At 39.6% G+C, this 26,242-nt stretch overlaps 1 protein-coding gene across 1 annotated transcript in view; it reads left to right on the plus strand.

The window, feature by feature from the left end:
• Positions 1–26,190, plus strand: part of PCSK9 (proprotein convertase subtilisin/kexin type 9) — a 35,492-nt gene extending 9,302 nt beyond the window's left edge. Inside the window, exons 2-12 of the mRNA XM_081323690.1 lie at positions 6,123–6,314; positions 10,224–10,347; positions 11,925–12,058; positions 12,889–13,030; positions 14,096–14,292; positions 15,912–16,095; positions 17,700–17,870; positions 20,952–21,100; positions 21,227–21,407; positions 22,011–22,192; positions 24,117–26,190. Of these exons, the coding sequence (XP_081179816.1) occupies positions 6,123–6,314; positions 10,224–10,347; positions 11,925–12,058; positions 12,889–13,030; positions 14,096–14,292; positions 15,912–16,095; positions 17,700–17,870; positions 20,952–21,100; positions 21,227–21,407; positions 22,011–22,192; positions 24,117–24,317 (1,857 nt within the window). The 3' untranslated portion in view covers positions 24,318–26,190. The remainder of the gene's footprint in view (positions 1–6,122; positions 6,315–10,223; positions 10,348–11,924; positions 12,059–12,888; positions 13,031–14,095; positions 14,293–15,911; positions 16,096–17,699; positions 17,871–20,951; positions 21,101–21,226; positions 21,408–22,010; positions 22,193–24,116) is intronic.
• The last annotated feature ends 52 nt before the right edge of the window (positions 26,191–26,242 follow it).

Below are 26,242 nucleotides of genomic sequence, written 5' to 3' on the forward strand. Positions count from 1 at the left end.
TACGGTATTAACGCTTCCATCATTGAGAGCCAAGCTGGAATCCTCAAGTAATGCTTCCTCTTTATTTTCTCCCAAACCATCAATAAAGAATTCCTGATATGATGTCTCTGGAAATAGCTGTGTATTCTATTTTTCCCATACCATATGAATGCATGCCATCCCAACTGTAAATCATGTCCCTCTAATGTTAATAATCTAGTATTCCTCAATAAAATCCATTCTCTCATCCATGACATTACTGCAGCCTGGTAATATAATTCCCAATTAGGTAAGCTATACCCACCTTTGAGTCTTGCATCCTGTAACATTTTTAAATTAATCCTTGCCTTTTTCCCCTGCCAAATATATTTCAAAATTATTTTATTTAGCCCCTCAAAATATTTCTTTTCCAATCTTATTGGTATTGTTGAAAACAAAAACAGCAATCGTGGTAATATATTCATTTTGATTATTACAATCCTGCCCATTAATGATTTGTTGTTGTTAGTTGCGACGTCGTGTCCGACCCATTGCGACCCTATGGACAATGTTCCTCCAGGCCTTCCTGTCCTCTACCATCTTCTGGAGTCCATTTAAGCTCACGCCTACTGCTTCAGTGACTCCATCCAGCCACCTCATTCTCTGTCGTCCCCTTCTTCTATTGCCCTCAATCTTTCCCAGCATTAGGCTCTTCTCCAGTGAGTCCTTCCTTCTCATTAGGTGGCCAAAGTATTTGAGTTTTAGCTTCAGGATCTGGCCTTCTAAAGAGCAGTCAGGGTTGATCTCCTCTAGGACTGACCGGTTTGATTGCCTTGCAGTCCAAGGGACTCGCAGGAGTCTTCTCCAGCACCATAGTTCAAAGGCTTCAATTCTTTGGCGCTCAGCCTTTCTTATGGTCCAGCTTTCACTGCCATACATTGCAACTGGGAAGACCATAGCCTTGACTATACGCACTTTTGTTGACAGGGTGATGTCTCTGCTTTTTAGTGTGCTGTCTAGATTTGCCATGGCTTTCCTCCCAAGGAGCAAGCGTCTTTTAATTTCTTGACTACAGTCCCCATCTGCAGTGATCTTGGAGCCCAGGAAAATAAAATCTGTCACTACCTCCATTTCTTCCCCATCTATTTGCCAGGAATTGAGAGGGCCAGATGCCATGATCTTGGTTTTCTTAATGTTTAGTTTCAACCCAACTTTTGCACTCTCCTTCTTCACCCGCAACAAGAGGCTCTTTAGTTCCTCTTCACTTTCTGCCATTAGAGTGGTATCATCTGCATATCTTAGGTTGTTGATGTTTCTTCCGGCAATCTTAATTCCAACTTTTGATTCATCTAGCCCTGCCTTTCTCATGATGTGCTCTGCATATAAGTTAAATAGGCAGGGCGACAGTATACAGCCTTGCCGGACTCCTTTCCCAATTTTGAACCAATCAGTGGTTCCGTGTCCAGTTCTCACTGTTGCTTCTTGGCCTGCATATAGGTTTCTCAAGAGACAAATAAGATGGTCTGGTATGCCCATCTCTTTAAGGACTTGCCACAGTTTGTTATGATCCACACAATCAAAGGCTTTAGCATAGTCAATGAAGCAGAAGTAGATGTTTTTCTGGAACTCTCTAGCTTTCTCCATGATCCAGCGTATGTTAGCAATTTGATCTCTAGTTCCTCTGCCTTTTCGAAATCCTCCCTGTACTTCTGGTAGTTCTCGATCCACATACTGCTGGAGTCTAGCTTGTAGAATTTTAAGCATAACTTTACTAGCATGAGAAATGAGTGCAATGGTGCGATAGTTTGAAGATTCTTTGGCACTGCCTTTCTTTGGAATTGGAATGTAAACTGATCTTTTCCAATCCTGTGGCCACTGTTGAGTTTTCCAAATTTGCTGGCAAATTGAGTGTAGCACTTTTACTGCATCGTCTTTTAAGATTTTGAATAGCTCAGCTGGAATACTGTCACCTCCACTAGCTTTGTTGTTGCTCAGCTTTTCTAAGGCCCACTTCACTTCACATTCTAGGATGTCTGGCTCGAGGTCAGTGACCAACTCATTGTGGTTATCAGGGACATTAAGCTCATTCTTGTATAGTTCTTCTGTGTAATTTTGCCACCTCTTCTTAATTTCTTCTGCCTCTGTTAGGTCCCTGCCATTTTGGTCCTTTATCATGCCCATTTTTGCATTAAACGTTCCCTTCATCTCTCCAATTTTCTTGAAAAGATCTCTGGTCCTCCCTATTCTATTGTTTTCTTCTATTTCTTTGCATTGTTCATTTAAGAAGGCATTCTTATCTCTTCTAGCTATTCTTTGGAATTCTGCATTTAATTGGGCATATCTTTCTTTTTCTCCCTTGCCTTTCGCTTCCCTCCTTTCCTCAGCTATTTGCAAAGCTTCCTCAGAAAGCCATTTTGCTTTCTTGCATTTCTTTTTCTTTGGGATGGTTTTGGTTGCTACCTGTTGTACAATGTTGCGAACCTCTGTCCATAGTTCTTCAGGCACTCTGTCTATCAGATCTAATTCCTTAAATCTATTTGTCACCTCTACTGTATATTCAACAGGGATATGATTTAATTCATACCTGACTGGCCTAGCGCTTTTCCCTACTTTCTTTAATTTAAGCCTAAACTTTGCAAGAAGAAGCTCATGGTCTGAGCCACAGTCAGCTCCTGGTCTTGTTTTTATAGAGCTTCTCCATCTTTGGCTGCAGAGCATATAGTCAATCTGATTTCTGTGTTGACCGTCTGGTGATGTCCATGTGTAAAGCTGTCTCTTGGGTTGTTGGAAAAGAGTGTTTGCTATCACTATTAATGATAGTTGCACCTTTTTCCATTTGTCCAAATCTACTTCGATTTGTCTTTTCAATTTGTAATAGTTATCTTCTTTAATTGTTGTACATCTTGCTGTCAGGTGAATCCCCAGATATTTTACCTTCTTTACAATCTGTATCTCTTTTTCCATCAATTCTTTTTTTTTTGTTTTTCAGTAATATTTTTCACTAACATTTTTGTTTTATCTTTATTAATCTTCAAACCTGCTACCTCACCATATTTTTCTATTTGTTCTATTAATACAGGTCCTGTCTAGTGGCTCCTCCAAGATAAATACTAAATCATCTGCGAAAGCTTGTAGCTTATATTCTTCTCTCTTAACTTTCATACCTTTTATATCCTTATTCTGTCTTATAGTTCTATTTAGTGCCTCTAGTGTCAATACAAACAATAATGGGGATAAAGGGCATCCCTGCCTTGTTCCCTTCATAATGTTACTCTTTTCAGTCATATCTCCATTAATCATTATTTTGGCTATTTGCTTATTGTAAATTGCTTTAATTACATTTATAAATTTCTCCCTAAAATCCATAATCTGTAGTTGTCTTATCGTGAATTGCCGATTCACATTGTCGAATGCTTTCTGCGCATCCAAAAACATCAATGCCATCTGTTTTTTGGGATGTGTTTCATAATATTCTAATGTGTTTAATATAATTCGCATATTGTCTCTAATCTGTCTTTTGGGCAGGAACCCATTTTGATCCATATGTATAAATTTGTTTAGGAACTTTTTAAGCCTTTCGGCCATGATTGATGCGAATATTTTATAGTCCACATTCAGCAAGGAAATCGGTCTATAGTTCTTTATTTTCTGTATTTCCGTTTCTTCCTTTGGTATCAGGGTAATAAGTGCTTCCGACCACGAATCTGGTATCTTAGCTTCAGAGAAGAGTTTGTTATAGAGTTCCAGCATTACATTGCCTAACAGTTCCTGCAATGGTCTATATAGTTCCGCTGGTAGCCCATCTGGTCCTGGTGTTTTGCCATTCTTTTGTTTTTTAATTGCTTCTGTTAATTCCATCATTGTTATTTTCTCTTCTAGTAGCTTTTTAAATTTTTCTGGTACTTTAGGTATCTCTGTTTTTCCCAAGAATTGTTTTATCCTATCATCTGAAACTACTTGTTGCTTATATAAATTCTCATAATATTCCCAAGCTATTTTTTTTCCCTTTTCTTCATTCTGGTGTATTTTCTCCTTATTCCAACACTATCTTAAAGATACCATAAATTGTGTAAAATCTGCCAGGTTAGTCAAACATTATTGCAAAGGAAAATGGGGATTGTAGGGCCATTCTTGATATAATGTAGGAGAATCTGATTACTTTTAGGCGGGCTCTCTCTCTGCATCTGCCAGGTCTCTTGAGTGGAGTCCTACCTATGAGACTAGAATTAGTTTGAATGGAATCTAATCAACCATGCTGGGCGGGGAGCTGTGAGGTGAGGCGGAAGAGAGAGCTATCTCTTTGATGCTCCATGGCACAGTTGCTGTTTTGTTTAGTTCTTGCTTGAACTGCTTTTAAGCATGACTTTAGAGCTCTTCTAGAATAGCATGAAACTCCTGTTATGCTCCTTTTGAATAGAGAGTTAGTGCTCTTTTGCGAGAGCACTAAACTGGATCTAAAATCTAACCAACTATCAGCTGATGGGCAAATCCACATAGAAAAACACTTGTGCAAAAACAAAGCGAGTGTTGACTGATGGCTACAGTCTAGTCAAGCCAGTCTAGTCAACGGTAAAAACCCATCTCTACCCCAGCCTCACCCAAGACTTGTCCTTTCAGTTGACATGGGTGGAGTGATTTGGAAATTGCCAAATACTTGTCTCTTCTCCCATCACAAGTGCCAAAGCAGGATTGTTTGATTTCTGATTTGATCAGTTTCTTCATGGTTTTCAACAGCCGTATTTCTATAAACAAAACCAATTAAAAGAGTATACGAGGGCAATTCAGGAATAAACCTCCGTTTGAGCATGTCAGAGAAATAGGCAGGGATAGCGACGCCCGTCCAATGGCGCCATGCGCAGTAGTTCAGTGGGCAGTGAGGAATGGAAGAAGATTGTGTTGCAGTTGTCTCATCCACTAGATCAATTGAATATGAACCTTGACATAGAAAATCCCTCCAAATGTGAAGTGTGTGCAGTAATACGGTTCCTTTCTGCGAAAAAACTTTTGGCAGCTGTGATTCATCGTGAACTGTGTAATGTTTACAGACCAAGTGTAATGAGTCAAGGTGTCATACGTCAGTGGTGTTGCATGTTTAAAGATGGACGAACCGACGTGCAGGATGAGGCAAGAAGTGACCACCCGATAAAATTTGTGCAGGAAATTGACAAAAAGGTCCGTGAAGTCCATTTGTTCATGATGTCTGCACTTTCTTTACACTTTCCCCAAGTTTCTCAGACTATTTTATACAAGGTAGTGACAGAAAATTTGGGATACTGCAAGTTCTGTGCTCGTTGGGTGCCAAAACTCTTTTCTGAGGAGCACAAAACACACCGAATGGGTTCATGATGCCCTTACAGGGTGGCTTCATTCATAGGTGGGAGATTTTTTTGCAGAAGGAATTTCAAACCTTGTAAGACATTATGACAAGTGCCTCAATTTGAATGGCCAAAGGTAATGTAATATTGTAGTTTTCTAATGTGTATAATAAAAAGTTCTGTATCTGCGAGTGTCTGTCATTGATAACCAAATGGAGGTTTATTTCCGAATTGCCCTCATATAATTAGACAGAAGGAATGTTAAACCAGGATAGCAGTTGATGAATGTGTTATTTGAATTCAATGTGAAATCCTTAGGTTCCTCAAATTAATTAGCAGAGAAGTTAATATACAATATTCAGGGCATAATTAGAGATAGTGTGGGATTTGGAGTAGTATCTTTTGATTCAACCGCAGTTTTATGGCTATGAAATCCTGGACTTCTTTACCAAACTTTGATAAAAATGAATATGTAGTGTAATAGTGTTGAGTAAGATTACATTACATAGAAATTCTGGAAAAGAAACATTTTTTCTAGAATGACTTTTCAGGACATTTCATTCAATCAGGTGTGAAACCCACCCAGACTATGCACCAGGCACAAACGGAGTAAAATACTCTTTACTTTATATATAACTGATACAACTGACGTGTACTTCAGCTTCCATAATCCTTCCGCTAAATGACCAACCAAGGGAATTTGGGACTTGAAATTTAACATATTTGGAGGGCTATTTTTAGATCAACGCATTCCACTGGATTACTGCATTTTATCAACATATTTTTTGTGTGTCATCCAAACTTGATTGCCCTCTGACCCATTCTCTGCTTCTTCTTGTCTGAACCCAGGAGTCATGGCGCTTATCTGGACATTATATTGTGGTGCTCAAGGAGGAAACCCTTAAATCCCAAATCCTACAAACTGTCAAGCGTTTGCAAGCCAGAGCAGCCAAGCATGGCTATATGACCAAAATCCTGCATATCTTTGAGGAGCTTATCCAGGGCTTTGTTGTGAAAATGAGCAGTGATGTGCTGCATATGGTAAGTTCAATTCAAACTTGATTGTCCACACGTTAACCTGCCAGTTAACCCTAGGAGTTTGCATGTAAAAAATGGCTTCTGTTCATTCAGGTAGTCCTCACTTAATGACTGATCACTTAGTAACCATTTAAAGTTATGATGGACCCCAAAAATGTTACTTACGAGCCATACTTGAAATTCCAATGGAAGCCTGCCCCTTACAGTCACGTGATCGCATTTTCAGCACTGAGTAATCAACCCAGTGCTGCTGTTTGCAGTAAAAAACATTGTAAATCACAGCCGTGCAGTGTCCCATGGTCACATGACTGATTTATAATTTATTTGCCAGAAAGTGGTGTTTACTTCCAGTTTCTGGCCAAAACGTTCATTCTGGACAATAGCTTTGCTTTGTGATAGCAGTGTTTGCTTTATGACTGCCGTGTTCACTAATGACTCACAAAAAGAGCCTTGGTGGAGCAGTGGGCTAATGCCTCCTTAAGTAACACCAGCTGCCTGCAATTAGTGCAGGTTCGCATCCCACCAGGCTCAAGGTTGACTCAGCCTTCCATCCTTCCGAGGTAGGTAAAATGAGGACCCAGATTGTTGGGGGCAATTAAGCTGACTTTGTAATAATGCCGCTTGGGGGGGGGGGAAAGCCCTAACAAGCAGGCATATACATAGAATGAAGGCTATTGCTAAGCACATTGGTTTGTGCTTAGAGTGTAAGCCGTCCTGAGTCTTCGGAGAAGGGCGGGATATAAATGGGATTAAAAAAAAATGTCATCAAATCGGGTCAGTCATGTTATGAGTCACTTAATGACTGGCATGACTTATGACTAATTATGGGTTCAATTTCAGTTAAGGACTACAGGGATATTATGGGCAAAGCTTTGATCAAATTACCATGGTAGCCATCTTGACTTTTTTGACCATACATTATGGACACCCCTGTTCTCAACTATGGTACGTCTTCCCAGTTATTAACACAACTGTCAATAGCAATAGAATTTCTCCATCATTTGGGGCAATCTAGTACAAGTCTTCATTGCAAAGAATTAATTTTACCATATTTACAGAAGACTTCCATATCTGTTTGTGGGTGTGCGTGTATGTTTGTGTGTCCTCGCTCATGATTGCTGGCTAGAGATAATGTTGAGTACTAATGAAAAGCATCACTGTAATGAAGCATGTCATAAACGGAGGCTTGATTTATATTTAATCCTTCCTCATCAATGAAAAAAGTCAGTCTGTGCTAATCTTAACTACAGATTCTTTTGAAGCGACTTCTGGTGATTATTCAGAGGGGCCCACATCATTTTCTTAGCAATAATAGTTGTGTTTTTCCCAATTATGGGATTTCTTAGTTGTCTCCCATTCAGGTACTCACCATAGGTTAGTAAAAGTTGGCTAGATGTTGCCACTTGCTTTTCTGGATTTTTTCAGGAGTGACAAAAAAACCCTTTATTTTATTCAGCAAAAAAAATATGAACATATTGCAGCTACTGAATATGGCATTCCAAATGACTTAAAATTTTACTTGGAAGTGACCTGTATTTTGGCAAATTGCTTAAGCTATGATAAGGCAGTAATTCTATACTTACTTTGCCTTAAGAACCAAAGCACATTCTGGACATTGGAATTGTTGACATACTAATTTTAGAATTCTCAAAGACTGTGTGAGATTATTCTTATCTACCATCACATGCAGGGCATGTAAACACATACTTTACAGAGATAGTTCACTGAGAAAATTAGCTACAAATTTGGATCTTGCCATTTTGAATGGCATAGAGTCTAGTCTTTATAGTACCCTTTGTTGTTGTTTATAACATTAGTAATTGATTTTTGATTATTTCCTTTGCATTTTTAGAAAGGGCTTTTTCTATAGAAAAGTAGGCATTTTTCACCTTGTACACCTCTATGCTTTGGTAAATTGTTTTTATAATGATATGCCTCTGATTTTCTGAACGTTCACAGACTCGTGATGGATAGAGAACAGATGTCAATAGTTACCATATCTTTGTGGCTTCAGCCATGTTTGCAAAAATGGCAGTATACGTATAAAGTATGCTTTTATCATGAGGCTGTACCCAGCTTTGTTGAGAGGGCTTGTTTTTAGGAGTGATTTGCTTGCCCAGTAATAGACATAGTTCCACTCAGGCCACATAATTCCTGCTGGCATCCATATCCTCTGTAGCTACTTCACGGTCTCAGTTGTGAATCTCTCCTGTTCCCATTTAATGGGTAGGGGAGGCATTCTGCAAGAGCTTTGCTGTTTTGTTTACAGTTTGAAAATCAGGGAGCTTTTTAAGCCATTGCCGATGCTGTGCAAACATTTCAAAAGTTTCAGCTAATGTTGCAAGACCCAGCAGGGTAAGGAGGAGTGTTTGGTTAATGGTTCCCGGATGCCAAATGGATATCAGGTTGCTTTGTACACAAAACGTGGTAGAACACTTGTGCAACAGCACAGTGGCCGGAAGTGGATGCGCCCAGGCACCACATTTGAGGATGGCCTTCCCTATCCTGGTGTGCAAATGGTCTGGTTGGTTGGGAATTTTGAGAATTGGAATCTACCCCACTCGGAGGCACTTTCTTGGGAAAAATTTTTTAAGGGAAATAAATGATTCACTGGGGAAGTCAAGCTTTGCTGAGACTTTCTACTCTTGGATGAAATCTCTGCAGAGCAACTTTCTCCAGGTGGAGGCAACGGTATAGAGCCAAAAACCTTAACCTCCTGGATTACAACTCCCATCATTTGAAGCAGACTTTTTCTCATTTCATTAGATTTTTAACACCTTCGAAGCAATTAATTCAATGCGGAAAAGATGGAAAAGGGGTGTTGAAAGTTAAGATTAGGCAGGAAGACCATTGGAGATGTGTGGCCAATAATTTTAAAACAATCAATAAAATAATATTGAAGTGACCCAGTGGCGGGATTCAAATATGTGAACAACCGGTTCTCTGTGTGGATGCCACTTCTGGAAGTGCATTCTGGGCCTGGGCAACAAAAAATTAGCTACCGGTTCTGCCGAAGTGGTGCTAACCGGCTGAATCCCACCACTGAAGTGACCCTCAGAGAGTGTTTTGGATCCTTTTGGGGAGATTATTTGTAAAACTGGATGAGAACCTGGACAACTCCCCTCAAAAACAATTTGTCTATAGAAAAAGTACTTCAGAATAAAGATTTTTCTATAATATAAAGAATTTTGTGTTGTTTGCTTTTTTTTTATTCCCAGGAATTACTGGGGATATTTTCATTTGCTCTGTGTTGTTCTAGCTATCCATTCTACTCAATTTAGCATTCTATCCTCAGTCCTTACATTTTTTGCTTTTGCATTCTAAAGACAGAACATTGAAAATGTTCTTGTCTTACGATGCACTATGCTCGCGGCCAGATGTCTGTCTGCATATGTATCTGAGTGTGTGTGTATGTGTGTAAAGCATATGGCTCCGGGGGGTGGGGTGGGGAGAACATATGACCCACATTGTGAATCACCAGTATAGAGTATAGAACATAAAGCATATTGATAGTTGTATGTTATATTATATAGATTGGATCAGGGTTGGGCATATAAGACCTGTGGACTTCAGCTTCCAGAATTCCTGAGCCATCATGGATTAGGTGAATGAAGGCTCAGTTCTCAGATTCATCTTTTACATTCTTGTGTGGTTCTTGTAATGCCAACAGCTTTACATCTTGGGCTGAAACATGCTTTGCAAAATGTATAGCAGAATTACCTGCCGTTTACTGGTACTGCATTTGCAATGGCTGTCTATAGAGTCAACCTGGAACAAGTTGTTTTGTAGTGTGGTAAAACAGAAGCAAGTATAAGATGCTTCTTTCGCAACCTTTATGCAATTTTTCCCCCAAAAGAATACGATAGTCCTGTTGCTTGTGCTGCAATACTTTCTTCTGGTTCTTTTGTGCAGGCTTTGAAACTCCCGCATGTGGATTACATAGAAGAGGACTCTTACGTGTTTGCTCAAAGCATTCCTTGGAATCTTGGCCGGATTGTCCCAGAACAGGACACGCTGAATGAGTATAATCCCCCCAGTAAGCTATCCCTTTCATCTTTTCCACATTTCAACAAGAATTTAAAAAATGGGATACAAATTCAAATTCTGCCGTAGAATATGGATCAAGTTGAGTCTATTCTTCCTTAGGGATTACAGAAAAACAGTAATCCTCTCGTTTCTATGAGAGTGAATGGAGAATAAGAGGCCCAAGAGAGGAGGCAGGTGTTTCTGTTTAGGGGAAACTTCTGATGCTCTCCCAGTTCAAAATCATTGATCCATTTTAGTCTCTTTCAGGATATATATTTAAGAAATACTTAGAAAAAGTAAACAAAACCCTTATTTGGAGCGAGAGTATTTCAGCCTAAGCCAGGGGTCGGCAACCTGAAAAAGCAAAAGAGCCACTGGGAACCGGTTCCATCACACATAAAAAAAACTGGGAGCCGCGCGCGTGCATCCACGCACGCGCACGCGCAAAACCAAAACATTTTGCGCATGCGCATGCGTGGATGCATGCGCGCAATTCCACTTTTTTTTATGTGGACGCACTTGCACGCCGGCGGCAACGGGTCTCCCTGGTGACGGGCGCTGGGTTGCGGCGCCGCCTTCACCCCGGGCGCTGCCGGAGCCACCCCCTGGGACCTCCAAACTGCCGCTCGTTCGGAGAGGTGGGCGCGCAGCTCTCCAAACCTTTGGAGAGGTGCGCACGCACCTCCGCCCGATAACCCGTTTGGAGACCTGCTGCCACTGGTTTGGAAAGCTGCCACGGCCCGTTTGCAGAGCTACCGAAGGCGGTAGCTCTGTAAACGGGCCATGGCAGCTTTCCAAATGGCGGCAGCAGGTCTCCAAATGGGTACTGCTGCCGCCCGTTCCGAGAGGTGTGCGCACACCTCCACCCATTCAGAGAGCTGCGCGCGCACCAGGCGACGGAGCCGCAGGAGACGGCTTAAAGAGCTGCATGCGGCTCCGGAGCCGCGGGTTGCCGACCTGTGGCCTAAGCAGTGTAGCACCTACTGTAAATGAGACTGGAGACCTTCCGACTCTTATTTTGGATATCTAAAAAGAGCTTTTGGAGGTTGGGCTGGGTTGGATTGGGAATATATTATGCGAAGAAATCAGGAAGACTGATCTGTGACGATTGCTATAGTTTTTATTAGAATTGCATTTTCCTTTCCTGTTCCTAATATTGATGGTTGGAGATAAGCTCGTTTTGATGTCAATGGGGACTTTATACCAATTGCCAGTAGAAGTATGTTGGAGACAGAGTCAAAATAATACAAGGTGTAGCCTCAGCCACAACTCCTCATTTCCAGCTATTTTTTTAAAAAAAACACTTCAGAATGACAAACTGTGTTGCAATTACTATGTCCATATATTGACTGCAGTCCACAGTTCACCTTCTAGTATCCAGATTTTTAAGTCTGACTTTCTGACATAGAATCACAATATTTAACTCATTTCCTTCCATTGTTAAGAGAAATTAAAATTAACACCACCCTTGCATTGTTGTAATATTTGGCTGAATAATTGGATTAATATTGACAAACAAATTAAAATAAGAAATGCATTTAACTGTTGCCATACGTATCCTTCTGGTATCATTGATTCTCCCTATAGATGGTGGTGAACTGGTTGAAGTTTATCTGTTAGATACTGGTATCCAGAGCACCCATCGGGAAATAGAAGGCAAAATATTTGTGACTGAGTTTGAGAATGTCCCTGAAGAGGACGGCACTCGCTTTCACCGCCAGGTAGATATTCTTCTTTCTGGTGGGGAGAAATTCTGGGAATGGTAATTTCAGTACACCTGTGTCAGGCCCAAAACCAAGAATAACACATTCCAGGCTGAATTCTTTATTGTTTCACAGCTATATACAAACCCTTGCCAGACTGAGGACTCTACTATCTGCATATACAGTATACTCTGTGAACTATTAGGGAAGGGCTGTCTTCATCCTCTTTCTCTCACACATAACATCTGGACTGAGTTGCCTCTTACTTCTCTGGAATGCCCCCCTCGGTTGTGGAGATCTCTCCTCACTATATTTCATCACGTTCTGGAACATCTGGTTCATAAAGTTTGGCTAGGTTCTGCTTTTATATTTATAGAGTTAAAACCCAATCAGCAATAAGAAACATAATTTGTAGCTCTTTGGAGCACTTCCTAGAAAGATGTTGGATCAAGTACTTATGATGGTGCCTCTCTGGATCCGGGGCATCTAAATATGTCTATGATGAGTTTTATTCCTTCATTAGAATATGCTGGTATAAATGAATCATTTGGGAAATGGGTGATGGGTAGAGTTGGCTATAGCTGTCCAAGACTTTGAAATCTTCTGTTATTTGCCATCTCTTTCTCCATTGAGAATGCAGAGGTGCTTGTTCCTCTTGGTGACTGACACATTGGGTGAGAATGCCCGACTGATGAGTCTTTTTCATTACTACCTATAATTAAAGCTCTAGTTTACTTTTGATTTTGCATGTTGCCTTGAGCGCTATTTGATGTGCACATCTTATTATTACACTACATGTGTTTGGGCTTGCAAGAAGTGAAAAACTTTGTTTTTCTGCTTCATGGAAGGCCAGTAAGTGTGACAGCCACGGGACCCACATGGCAGGTGTGGTGAATGGAAGGGATGCTGGAGTTGCGAAAGGTGCCAATGTCCGTAGTCTGCGGGTGCTCAACTGCCAAGGGAAAGGCACCGTAAGCGGCACGCTGATTGGTGAGTAGTGGCAAGTGTGGGTTCAATCATTTCTAAAATTAAAATTCATTCTCTCATTTTTATATGGATTTGCAAATTGTTGTAGGTTGCTGTGAGCATTTCTCTCAATTTTATTTGCTATGTATTTCTGAAGACAATGTTACATTATACATTTCTATATACTCTTTTTCTTAATATGTTTTGTCTGAATATTGGCTTAATATAAATGTTTTATATATCCGTTTCCTGAATTGCAAACAGTAGCACATTCAGAAGACTCAGGTTTGATTCAGAATTAGGTTGACATGTCCTCAATCCACATCGTAGCTTATAGCTCTGGCTTATACATATTAGGAAAAAAACAAAACAAAACCCCTACGGTTATCCAGAGGGGCCACTACTGCATTCTCTTAAGAGGTGGAATTACAGGCCAAGATATTATGTGAAGGACTTTGTATATTTATTGTAGAGATAATAAATAATTTGATAGTATTTGGAAAAAGACCCCAAAAGAAAGCAATGCAATTTACTTCTGTATTGTGTCCCTCTAAAAACTGCATGCATTTATCCATGTGGTCACTAGGGATCATGTTCAGTTAGAAAGGGTTAATGCCTTTAATACCTTTGTTGAATCAAGCACGGTTTTAAAATAGTTGCAAGATTTGGAGTTCAAAATTCTTTGTTGCGCATTGTGGTTAAAGGTCAGAGAAGGAAAAAGGGGAAAATACTTTTGGCTAATATTAGAATTATTAAATTCTGAACAGAACTGAGTCCAGAATTTCCAAAATTAAATTTATCTTTTCATAAAGGCACACATATATCTGGTTAGGGTTTGAGATACAAAGAGTTTAATTTATTTTTTATCAATTTAAAAAGTGGAAAAATGCATTATTTTTCAGATTTACATGGTTTCTTTGACAGCTGTCTGTTTTTCCCTTGCACCTCAATCCTTTGTCGCAGGGAAAAACATTTTTTTAAAAAAGAATGTTCTTCCTGTTTGTGTCTTTAAAATTTGGAATTTGCACTGGGTAAAAGAAATGCAACGGCGCTAATCCTTTGCCCTTTATCCTTTGCCCTACTGTATAGGGTTGGAATTCATTGCAAAGACCCTGGCTGTCCAGCCCTATAGTCCCCTGGTTGTTTTGCTCCCCTTGGCTGGAACCTATAGCCGGATCCTGAATGCCGCCTCTCGTCGGATGGTGCAGATGGGAGTGATCATGATAGCTGCAGCAGGCAACTACAAAGATGATGCTTGTCTATACTCTCCAGCGTCAGAACCAGAGGTAAGTAGACAATGTCTTCCTTTCAGCCCAAAACCCAGGGAAAAGTGGTCCAGAAATGGTTTGTAATCCCTCTAACACAGGGGTGAGCAACTTTACAACTGGAAATCCACAGGTCATACAGTTGCCGTAGTTGCCCACCTCTGCCCTAATAAGGCTCCAGTTCAGCTCATCAAGATCTGCCGGTTACCTCGCTGCCTTAAATGCAGTGTTTTTCAGTTGTCACAATGATGCCCCAACACATTTAACGTATGGGAAGTTGAGGAAGATTGTGAAGCTTCACCCATGCCATCCTCTCAGCTGTTTAGATGGTGTGGATCAGGTCTCCTGTATGCTTGAGTGCCAGGATGTGAGCAAGATACTGGCTTATCCAGGTTCTGTCTAAATACCCTGATGGCGTGATTCTGTTGTGGGTTTGCTGGTGATGCATGCAATAACGTTATATAGATACACAATAAAGAATAGAGCTAGCCTATTTGATCCCACGGTCTCTTTTGAACTTTTAATATGGTATGATAGTTTTATTGACTGTTCCTCAGCAATAACATATTTTCCTCCAATATGTAAACAAACGTAGGCCATTGTGTAATACAAATATTTGTATTGTGTGAAGCTCTCCAAGCTTAATATTGGGACAATGAAGAATCAGTCTGATACTTGAAACATCAATATAATTAAAAACATCCATCACTTCTTATAATGGCAGACAGCAAGATCAGGCTTAGATAATACTCATGTGGGAATTTGACTAGGAATATGGGGTTTTTTTAGGGGAGAGATTTTAATTTCATGATGTCAACATACTTTTCCTGCGGATGAACCCGTGCTTAATATTTGACAACAGAATTTCAGTCAGGAGCTTTTTCGAAATACATGTGGAATTTCTGGAAAGCAGCTCCTGATACTGTAGTAGTGAGATATATGGGACACATAGACTTAATCTAAGCCAATTTATTTGGTTCTTTTTTTATTTTATAGTCCTCTCATGAGTCATCTAAAGAGGAATGCTTACAGACATATTATCTAGGAGATATTTTAGAAAAACTAGATTTTGAGAGGAGAAAAACATGAAATAATAATTGCACAATATTTTTGGTATTTCCAGGTGACATTTTCCTGTGTCACCAAACACCTCTGATCACCTCAGTCCAGAAAATCAGTTATCTAGGAAAATTTGGAGGGAAGGTCTTTCTCAATGGAGAAATGGACTAAAGAATCATTTGCAAAGGATTTTAATTTTTTAAATTTATTACATTGAATAGACTTAGGCTAAATGGCCAACAAACCTCCCTCTAAATATAGAGCAAGAATAATACCTGGTGAAACTATGCTGGGGCTGGAGGAAGAGGATAAGGAAGCAATCTTTGTGAACACTCCTTCCCTCAACATTCTTGAACAAATGCTCTAAAAGGCTTTGAGAAGCTACTGGAGCAGTACGAAGAATGACAAAAGGAAGGAGAGCTGGTGAAGAACATCTTCTTGTTGCTTTCCTCAAAAGCATAGCTCCCCGCTGGATCCAGACACAGAAAGAGAGAAACCTCTTTATTCATAGATCCAACTCTGATTCTGATATCCTGTTTCTGCTACTTGCTCAGGACTGACAAGATACTCTCTTATCGTAGGTGATTACAGTTGGAGCAACCAACGCCCAAGACCAGCCTGCCTCCATGGGGACTTTGGGAACCAACTTTGGGCGCTGCGTAGATGTCTTTGCTCCTGGGGATGATATCATTGGTGCCTCTAGTGACTGCAGTACCTGCTTCACAGCTCAGAGTGGGACATCACAAGCAGCTGCCCATGTTGCAGGTTGTATTGTGTGATGGAAATTTGAGGAGTCCAGCAAGTTGCACAGCTCTCGTTTATTGCAATGAGGTTCTCTGAAGATGAACCATCAATAACATGTGCCTTGTTACGCGAATTTTTTGAGGCGAGAATGATGAGATTTTCCAATAGTGGAAAAAGTCTTTTTTCCCCAATTTCATTCAAAATAATACTCTTGGATTTGCAAAATTCAAACCTATAGAACAATGCGTGGTGGTAATGCATTGTTGTCAGTGGGGGAAAACATGGGCAGAGTTTGTTTCTTTGCATTTGATGTTAGGGAAGGTAAAAATTGAAGTATTAAGCCTTAAGGACACCCTTTTTTAGTAGTTAAAATGAACAAAGGATGACACAATGATTTGTATTAGCTTGGTTAGCTCCAGGGGCTACAAAAAGAAAGCAACTAGTATTAGCAGTAGCACTTAGACTTATATACTGCTTCACAGGGCTTTACGGCCCTCTCTTAGCAGTTTACAATGTCAGCATATTGCCCCCAACAATCTGCATCCTCATTTTACCTACCTCTGAAGGATGGAAAGCTGAGTCAACCTTGAGTTGGTCAGAATCGAACTGCTGAATTGCTGTCAGCCGGCAGTCAGCAGAAGTAGCCTGCAGTACTGCATTCTAACCACTGGGCCATCAGGGCTCTGGTGTTCCTACCTTTGTAATACCCACCAGTGGTACAAATTAAACTGGTACAATTTGGACATTTTCATTGCATCTATGTTTTAATGGCACCAGTGGATTGCTTAAAGAATTGGTAGACCTTTGCATTTCCCCTTGTCTTTTTCTAGAAGAGGCAGGTAAATAATTTTGTCTGTATTATCAAGATAAGCAAGTTTAGTCCTTTTTAGATTCCATTGGCTTCCTGAAAAAACATTTAAACTCCTGATGAAGCTGACTTATGAGAAACTGAATTGATGTTTAGGATTTAGAGTAACTTTTAACTGAGTATGGAACAGGGACTTTTTATTGATGGATAGGCCTCTTTCTCTCTATATAAATCTAATATCATATTCACTTTTCCAATCACATTCAGAAACAGGAAAGAAAATTATTTGACTGAAAGTTCCCCAGTGTTTTAAATCAAACTGGCCTGATAAAACATTTATTTTTCCATTAATTTCTTACGAGCTTTAATCACAAAGCAGAAATACAGGGATGAGATGGGACAAAACCATGAAAACAAAGACATTCTCATATATAATCTTTTAAGCCATTGAGACTGGTGTTACTCTGAAATGTTACTGGAGCATTAATTCAGATTAGAAATTGAAGAGCATAGTTGGTTCATGCTTATATTATTCATATGCGCACACATATAGAAATCCTCCGACGCAGGCAGGTGGATTCAAGCATAATTTTTTTTGAAGGGAAAATGTAAGAGAACATTGGCATTTGTATTAAGTTGCCTCAGATTTTGCCAAGCAAATAATCGGTATCAATTGGGCTTCCTTTAAAAAACCATACAAGCACAAAGCGTTATTTTGCGGTAATTATACAAATATAAAATGTAGAAATACATAACCTAATCCCTCTTCGTGTGTGTTTTTTTGAGGAATAAAAACAGGGCTTGTTTCTTGTCCTAGGTATTGCAGCCATTATTTTGAATGCCAACCCCGCTCTGTCCATCTCCGAGCTGAGGCAAAAACTGATCCACTTTTCTGTCAAAAACCTTATGAACGAGGCTTGGTTTCCAGAAGACCAGAGGCTGTTAACACCAAACAGAGTGGCTGGGCTTCCCTCCAAAATTGTAGCAGGTGAGAGTCCTGTTGATGTCTTCTTCATTGGTACAGGCCTGAACTATGTCAGATCCTCATGCGAGTCTTGACTCCTGGAAACTGTCTGAATATGTCTATCACGTTTTATTAGCAATATATTTGGTAGTGGTTTGCATTGCCTTCTTACAGGGGCTGAGGAAGAGTGATTGACCCAAAATTACCCAGATGTCTCATGTCGAAACCAGGGCTAGAAACTCACAGTCTTCTGGTTCTAGCTTGGTGTTTTTACCCACTACACCAAACTAACTATTTGAACTTAGCTGCTACCTATTCAACCTGATTATAATTGAATATAAACTTTAAACCTGGAGTAATTTTTTTACTTCCTTGATTGAGCAAACTCCTTAAGAAGCTGAGGATTATACCAGAACTTTGAATTGGCTAATAAACTATTGCCCCAATGAATTATTTTTATAGCCAAATAAAGCTTATGTCAGGATCTCTATCGTCGGCCTGGCGCCTTGCTGGCATCCTGCCATCAAAGGAGAAGGGAGTGCAGAGGCATTTGGGGCAACCCACACCTGTGTATCTAATGGTGGGAAATGGGAAGGGGGAACTGACGTGAAGAAGACCAGGGCTGTTTGTACCGGTTACATCAGGCATCTTCAAGGCCGCTTGCCCAGAGTATGAAATTCCAACACCCTAAACAACCCAGAGTTTCCCACAACATCTCGGCGATCCTGGATTGGGTGATAACGGACTGGACATTGGGTGGAGGGATGAGGAATGTTAAGTTTGGCTCTTTGTATCAGTGAGTGGGAACTTCAGTTTCCGCTTCATCTTCCTGCAACCAACATCTTTAGTAAAAATTCCATCACTAGAAGTCGCTAAAAATAAGCTGTCAAACCTGCCCCAAAACAATCATTTAGGAAAGCAGACTCTACACTCCAGTTGATTGAAGTGAAAAAGAATTTTTACTAAAGATGTTGCTTGCAGGAATAATTCTTATTCTACTAATCATGTATAATAGCATATTCTTCATGATTTGAAGTCTGCCCAAGAACTTGGACATGGTAAGGGTAATGTCTGTGTATGAGGAGGAGCCCAACAATACTATTGGTTGTGATTGGTCTGTTGTAAGTTGTTCCAAATTTAGACAGTAAAGGGGTGTGCATTATGTTCAAAGAGATGATCAGTCTGAATTTTAAGTATCATATTTTTTTTTGCCCTGTGATGTTATCTGCAGTTTTATGTTTCCAGCCATTCTGAATTGATGGTGAATTTGTACTCTTGACCAAAATGCCAGTGATATCTTCCCAATTCAACTATGCCTTTTTTGTAATCGTCTTCCTTGGCACGACTGGCATTTACTAACTGCTTTCACAACATTTGTACTTAATGCTTGTTCTTGAGCAATAAAAAGCATTCTTTCTACAATGCTTCCTTTTTAAAATACTTCATCCTTAAGCCACTGTCATGTTTTATTGTTGTCTAATTTTCCTTCAATACCTTTCAAGGAAGATATTGCTTTTGCTTTTCCAATTTTCTAACCTCATTTCAAGCTGTTGCTTTTTATGCTCACTGAGATTCCATTTCCCCAAATAGCCTTTCTTTCTGAGATTAATTCAATAAAGCTTTGTTATTGTCTTGATGTAATCATTAAGCTTTATTTTTGTTCTTTATTTTACCTTTAATCGGTGCTAGCCCACCAGTCTTTCTTGGAAAAAAAATCTTGTCAATAACAATATGAGGATATAGGGCATTATTTCTAAGCATTAATTTTCTGATTTGCTGGTCAAGATTAACAAGGTTCAATATTCCTGTAATAGATCTAATAATTGATATTGCTTATGAATTGTCTGATTCAACCATTTTGGTGAGATTTTAGGATTTTCTTCAACCATCTACATTAATTCGAGCCTATAGTATTCTTCTATTTATTTGTTGTACAAACTATCTGATGTTTCCAAAATTTCCAGATATTTATAAGCTCACTTAGGTGCTAGAGTCTAGACCTTTTATGTTTGTTTTACTTAAAAGTTGAGTATCTTGTGAGTTAATTCATTTAAATGTGATCGCACATTTATCAAGTCCAAATTGTGTTGCACTATCTGTATTTGGCCCCATTTTCTCTCTTTAGAAAATCTATTGACATCTCTTTCAATAGTTTTTTAAACCATTAGCCTTTTTGTATCTATTTTACTGTTAATCAACATTTGTAACTTAATTGATAACCAAAATGTAAGCATATTTGCTAGTTAGGCAGAAATCTAAACTAAATTTCATTTTTGATGTGTGCCGTTGTACCCACAGTAAAAAAATGACAATAAAGGTAATCTAATCTAATTTAATCTAATCTAATCTAATCTAATCTAATCTAATCCAATCCCTCCAAATAGCCAATTTTGTTTTATTCATGAACTTCACTCAACCTTTGCAATTTTTAATTCTTGTTTTATGGCAAGAATGACCCATCTTTTCAACTTTTGCCATCAGTTTCCTCCTTGGAGATCATCGGGGATATGTCTGTGGTATAGTGATGTAACCAGATGTCACCAGGTACGCCAGTCTATGAAACAGACACCATGCAGTTCTAAGCTACTTCTAGCAGAACAGCTTTAGCAGCAGAATCTTGGAAATCTGAATGTGCCATCTTCCCTCCCTCTTCACGAGGCGGGAAACTCTCGGGTGTTTTTCAAATTATTTCCTTGGCTTGGACTCAAGCTTCACTTATTTAACTGTTAGCTTGATTGTGAATGTTCCATATGTTCTTCAAAGCCATTCTCTCTACCTACTCTAGAAGGTGAAGTGAAAACCTTTGACCTTCTTTAGTGTTTGGAAAATGTTTTTTTGGGGGGGAGGCTTAGCACGCTAATTCCTGCCTTTATTTCAGGGTTTTCAAAGTTAAAATAATGCAAGCACAAAGAAGACATTTTTCAAACTTCAGCACCTCTGGTTTGAGGTTTATTCAGTCAATTATGTGTGTTAGTGCAATGTATTTTTCAAAGGTAGGATCTTTCCAAGTGGTTGAATTACAGAAATCGTAAAGCCTGGAGATAGTCCTAAACAAATGGGATTCTGCTAGTCCTTTAACAGTGACCATTAGCGACTCTCTTTCAGAAGAACAACTGTACTGTCGCTCTGTGTGGTCTTCCTTGTCTGACTCAACCAGTGCAGCAACAGCTGTTGCCCGATGCAACAGCAACGAAGACATGTTCAGCTGCTCAAGTTTATCAAAGAATGGCAAGCGGCGAGGGGAGCACATTGAGGTAATGTTCAAAGGCAAGATGGTGTAGTTTGCTATTTAATTTTAATTAATTTTATACACAGATCTGCATCTCAGCCGGATATGAAAATCAGATTTGATGCCACTTCTTCTTTTCCCTAAATGCTAGGATATTGGAGGCAAGAAGGAGTGTGTGGCTCACAACAGATTTCGAGGCCAAGGTGTCTATGCCATAGCCAGGTGTTGCATTTGGCCCAAGGCTGACTGCCAGGTTAATAGCCATTCACAGACCACAGAGGGCATGGCCATGAAAAGTGTTACCTGCATCAAAGATAGCCATGTTTTGACAGGTATGCTATGACAGCTCTGATGGTAGTAACTAAAGCAAAATTTATGATGTGGAGGTATGTATATGTATAAGTTGTATTGTAGCAAATGGGATCTGCACTAAAATAGGTCTTGTATGCATAAAACACTAAGAGCATATCAGATTGTGTGGCTAATGGTATGCTATTGGCAGAGACCAGCTTTAGCAGCACAAAAGAAAAAAAAGTTACAGTTCCTGCTTCTCACCATCTTCTAGCATTTCCCACCATAAATAAAACTTCTTAATGATAAAGCTGATCCGGATTCCACTTTCATCTGGCTCCCCATTTGTCTTGTGCTAAACGCCTGGCATTCCCCATCTGGTCCACTGTGAAAATGTTAAAATATTTTTTGAACACTTTGCAAAAATTGAAAACCAAAGTTGATAGTTCCATTTTCCCTTTCCTAAGGATTTTTTGGGTTTTTTTTTTGCATGTGAGAATACAGACTGCGGGATGTGCCGCCATTTATTTTCTAATCTTACGGTAATGTACAAAAACAGAATCCTTAGCTAACAGTGATAGCCATGTATATACTTCAGTGAATTTTTTTTTTACAAAATGCCCTAATATGATCTACACTGGCAGGCTGCAGCACTCATTCTCTGGCTGGAGATCTCAGTGGCGGCATCAATGCTGTACACCAGGCAGACAGTAGGTGGGCCCACTGTGTAAGCCAAGGAGAAGCAACGGTGCATGCTTTCTGCTGCCATGCACCCAGCCTTGAGTGCAAAGTTCAGGGACATCCTCCCCTGGAGTACTTAACAAAGGTATGTGTATATCATTCTTGATGGCATCTCCCAGTCTAGCTGTGGTAACTTGCTTCCTAAGAAGTGCAAGCTCTGATGAATTGGAAGATGAAAATGATTCTGTGCCATCCCTTGCAGGGCCACTGTAGCAGCCAGGGAAAGGCCGTTAGAGATTGTCTGTTCACACAATGCAGTTTGCCTATTTACTGACTTGCTCTTTTCTTGTTTTGCACAAGACATTGTTCCATAAATTAATCAAATGGGCTGGTCTTCTGTAAAATGCGAGCTTCCAGCAACCAAAATAAAAACTAATCAAAATTAGCATTAATTAAAGTTAACACTTGTGTACATGGAGTTTCTTGTTCTTTACCTGACCTGGTTGTGTGTTTTACGGATTTAGTCACAGATAGTCCGACAAGGATTTACTTTGAAGATCTGCTATAAAAAGAGGTTCTACAGAGAAAGAACAAGAGAACTAGTGCCTCATTCAAGTTCAGTACTGTAGGAAGTAATCTTTCTAATAGCTATAGCACAGTTGTGTTTCAGTCAACTGTTACTTCTTCTGAAAATTTTCTATGAAAAAAATGTTTACTTTTAAATTAGAAATGTCAGATTCTCTGCAGCATTTTGTAGAGCTTCATTAGCAGAAGAGAGAAAATACGTCTATGCTTCAGAAGCTCAGAGTAGTAATTTTCAAAAGGAAAAGGAATCAACACAGGAAGAAAAGCCGATTACACAAACTAAGGGCAGGAAACCTCCTTTTCATATATTATATTTCTCATGATCTTTGATCACTGGACATGCTGGCTAGTGTTGCTAGAGTTGAATTTTAGGAGGATTGGGAGAACCTATACTATTTTGGAAACTTTTTTACTACTAGATAACCTGTGTCCTGTTGGGTCATAATTTCAGATATATTTCCTTCCCAGATTTCTCAATGCCTTCAACAATGGGATCTAATGTGCTTTGAAAATTTCTTAAAAAAATCAGGGAGATATTCAAAGATGTATCTGCTTGAAAGGAGCATCAGTTGACCACAGGAAACGTTTTATGACATGTTGTACTAGGTCAGGCCTGTCAAACTGCCGGCCCGTATGCATCACAACGAAACCGCGCCCTTCCCATTGCCAGTAATGGGGGAAAAGTCACGATACGTCACGCGACGTCGTGAGTTTGACATGCCTGTACTAGGTCCTAAAATGCTTTTATTATTTTCGTGTCATAAAATGCTTTATAAAATTTGCCACATTTCAATTCCATGGGAGTCATGGGTCCTGAATTTTGGATAGATTCTGTAAGTTAGCCCATTTGAGGTACTTTGAAAATGTTTTGCCCTGTGATTGCTGAGTTAAAGATTACAGACACGAGAATTTTTTTTAAAAAAATCTCATTTATATCCCGCCCTTCTCCGAAGACTCAGGGCGGCTTACAATCTAAAGCACAAATCGATGTGCTTAGCAATAGCCTTCATTCTATGTATGTGTATGTGTATACACACACACACACACACACACACACACACACACACACACACACACACACACACATATATATATATATATATATATATATATATATATATATATATATTTCCATTTATATCCCGCCCTTCTCCGAAGACTCAGGGCGGCTTACAAGCTTAGCAGTATCCTTCATTCTTAGCAGTAGCCTTCATTCTATGTATATGCCTGCTTATTAGGGCTTTTGCCCCCCCCCCCCCAAGCGGCATTATTACAAAGTCAGCTTATTGCCCCCAACAATCTGGGTCCTCATTTTACCTACCTCGGAAGGATGGAAGGCTGAGTCAACCTTGAGCCTGGTGGGACTCGAACTTGCACTAATTGCAGGCAGCTGGTGTTACTTAAGGAGGCATTAGCCCACTGCTCCACCAAGGCTCTTTTAGCAGTATTGTTGATTAAAAATAACCTCAATTCCTTTTTCTCAGGTGATGGAGACCTGTGAGGATGGCTGGACTCTAACCGGATGTAATGCCCAGTCACATAGCTCCAATACTCTTGGGGCATATTCAGTGGACAACACGTGCATTGTAATCAGCCGTCCAGGAAGCAAAGGAGCAACCGCAGTTGCCATCTGCTGCAGAAAGAGGGTCTTACAGGATGAGAAGCAAAGTTCCAGTAACAAGTGACAATTCTACCTTTTCCCCTCTCCAGCTGTCCAAAGGACCCACAAATTTTGACAATTGCCATATAAGGCCACACTGGTAAACACAGTAGTCCCTAAAGCAGGACTCCAATACAGCTTGGGGTGGCTTGTGATAGCACAACTATTTCAGATGCTGCAGCTGTGCAAAACATCATCCCTCTAGCAACGTTCCCATCGTTAACATCGAGAAATGGGTGTCTCTGTTGTCTTGATAATATCAGTTAAGCTGCATTTGTAAAAATATCTTTGATAATTAGCTGCATACATGATTCTTCACCAACTTTTTATTTGCAATCAGTGACTTCCAGGCTTTTTAGAATATCTATTTTGTCAACCATCCACTAGTAGCTCAATGCATTATGTTGATAGCATAGAATTATGCTGGGGTGGGGGGTGGGGCAGAGCAGGCAGAAGGATGAAGAAGGTAGCTATTTCTGTGTAATTCTTTAACTTGGTCACCTTTCATTGGTTGAATTATAACTAGAAACCTCTGTGTATATATTAGTGATGCTTAAAACTGGAGAAAGTGAAAGTATTAAAACTTTAAATCTGCTCAGGATAGTAGATTAATTGCAGAGCATACCAATTATCATTATATCCTCCTTTTTTGAATATTTTTATATAGTAAGTTGTAATATTTTGCAGCAAGCATCGACAAACCATGGGCTGTATTTAACCCTTACTTCTAGAGGCCCTGTGCAATTAACAGAGTATCCTTTGTAGTTAACTGTTTAATACTTTTGAAGGAAACAGGCATACCTTGGGAGATATTGTGGGTTCGGTTCCAGATCAGCGAATATTACAATAAAGTGAGTCACACTATTTTTGGGGGGCAGGCATGTGTGTTTCCTGAGTGCTTGTAAAAGTTATGTTTGCATTCTACTATAGTCTTATCAAATATGTAAAATAGTACTATATCTAAAAAACAAGGTTCTTTATTATTAATGAGCAAATGCTGTTGGAAAATGGTGCCAACAGATTTGTTCAACGCAGGGTTGCCATAAGCTTTCGATGTGTTAAAAAAATGCTTTTATATGCAAAGTTGAATAAAGCAAAGCACAATAAAATAAGATATAGCAGTATTCAAATACAAATTGATAAGAATTGGGAATTGTTTCTCCTGCCTATGCTCACTTCTTGTGATTCTACGGTAGTTGCAACTCTCAACCTGAAACAGTGTTGGTCATTTAGGATCTAGTTTGTACTATTTTGTCATCATTCTCTAGTGCCAAAATAAATAGGATTATATCCTATTGCATGGGTGGCAAACTCACCACGTCATGTGAAGTGTCGCGACGTTTCACAACTTTTTTTTGCATTGCCGGACCTGGGGTGGACATGGCCTCTGTATGATGCAACCGGCCGGCAGCCTGGCAGTTTAACACTCCTGTCCTATTGTATCCTTATACTAACTTTTAAGAAGCAGAAGTTTCTCCTTTTATTTCACTTTGTTAGTTTCTGTAACCATGAATGGAAGAAGCTCTGCAAAAATCAGAGCAGTTTTCTCTAAGGAGGCTGGATCAGTGTGGATAACTACTAGCCCCCTAGATATCGCTGAAGCATAACTCAGCCCCAGCTTCCTATGATAAGGATTTTTATTCTGAAAAATACTGGGAACTGTAGCTGAAAAAAGGTTATCATTGGGCTCCACTGGACCAATGAAGAATGGTTTTATACAAGCAAACCTGAAAGTTTTAAAAAGCACTGAAGACTTAGGGACTTTTGCATGAGTGGCCTTGGTTTACATGAAACCAAGTAAACACTGGGTAACTCACACCAAATAGTATAGTTTTCTAATAAAGTATTTGGTAGAAACCATTTAAATTGGTTTTTTCAAAGCAAGCTATTAATTTCATTTAAAACTCTTTCCCACTTAACAAATGTTTAATTGCCTATATAATTGAATTT

This window comes from Vipera berus (genome assembly GCF_964194415.1).
Source record: "Vipera berus genome assembly, chromosome: 3".
Taxonomy (NCBI): domain Eukaryota; kingdom Metazoa; phylum Chordata; class Lepidosauria; order Squamata; family Viperidae; genus Vipera; species Vipera berus.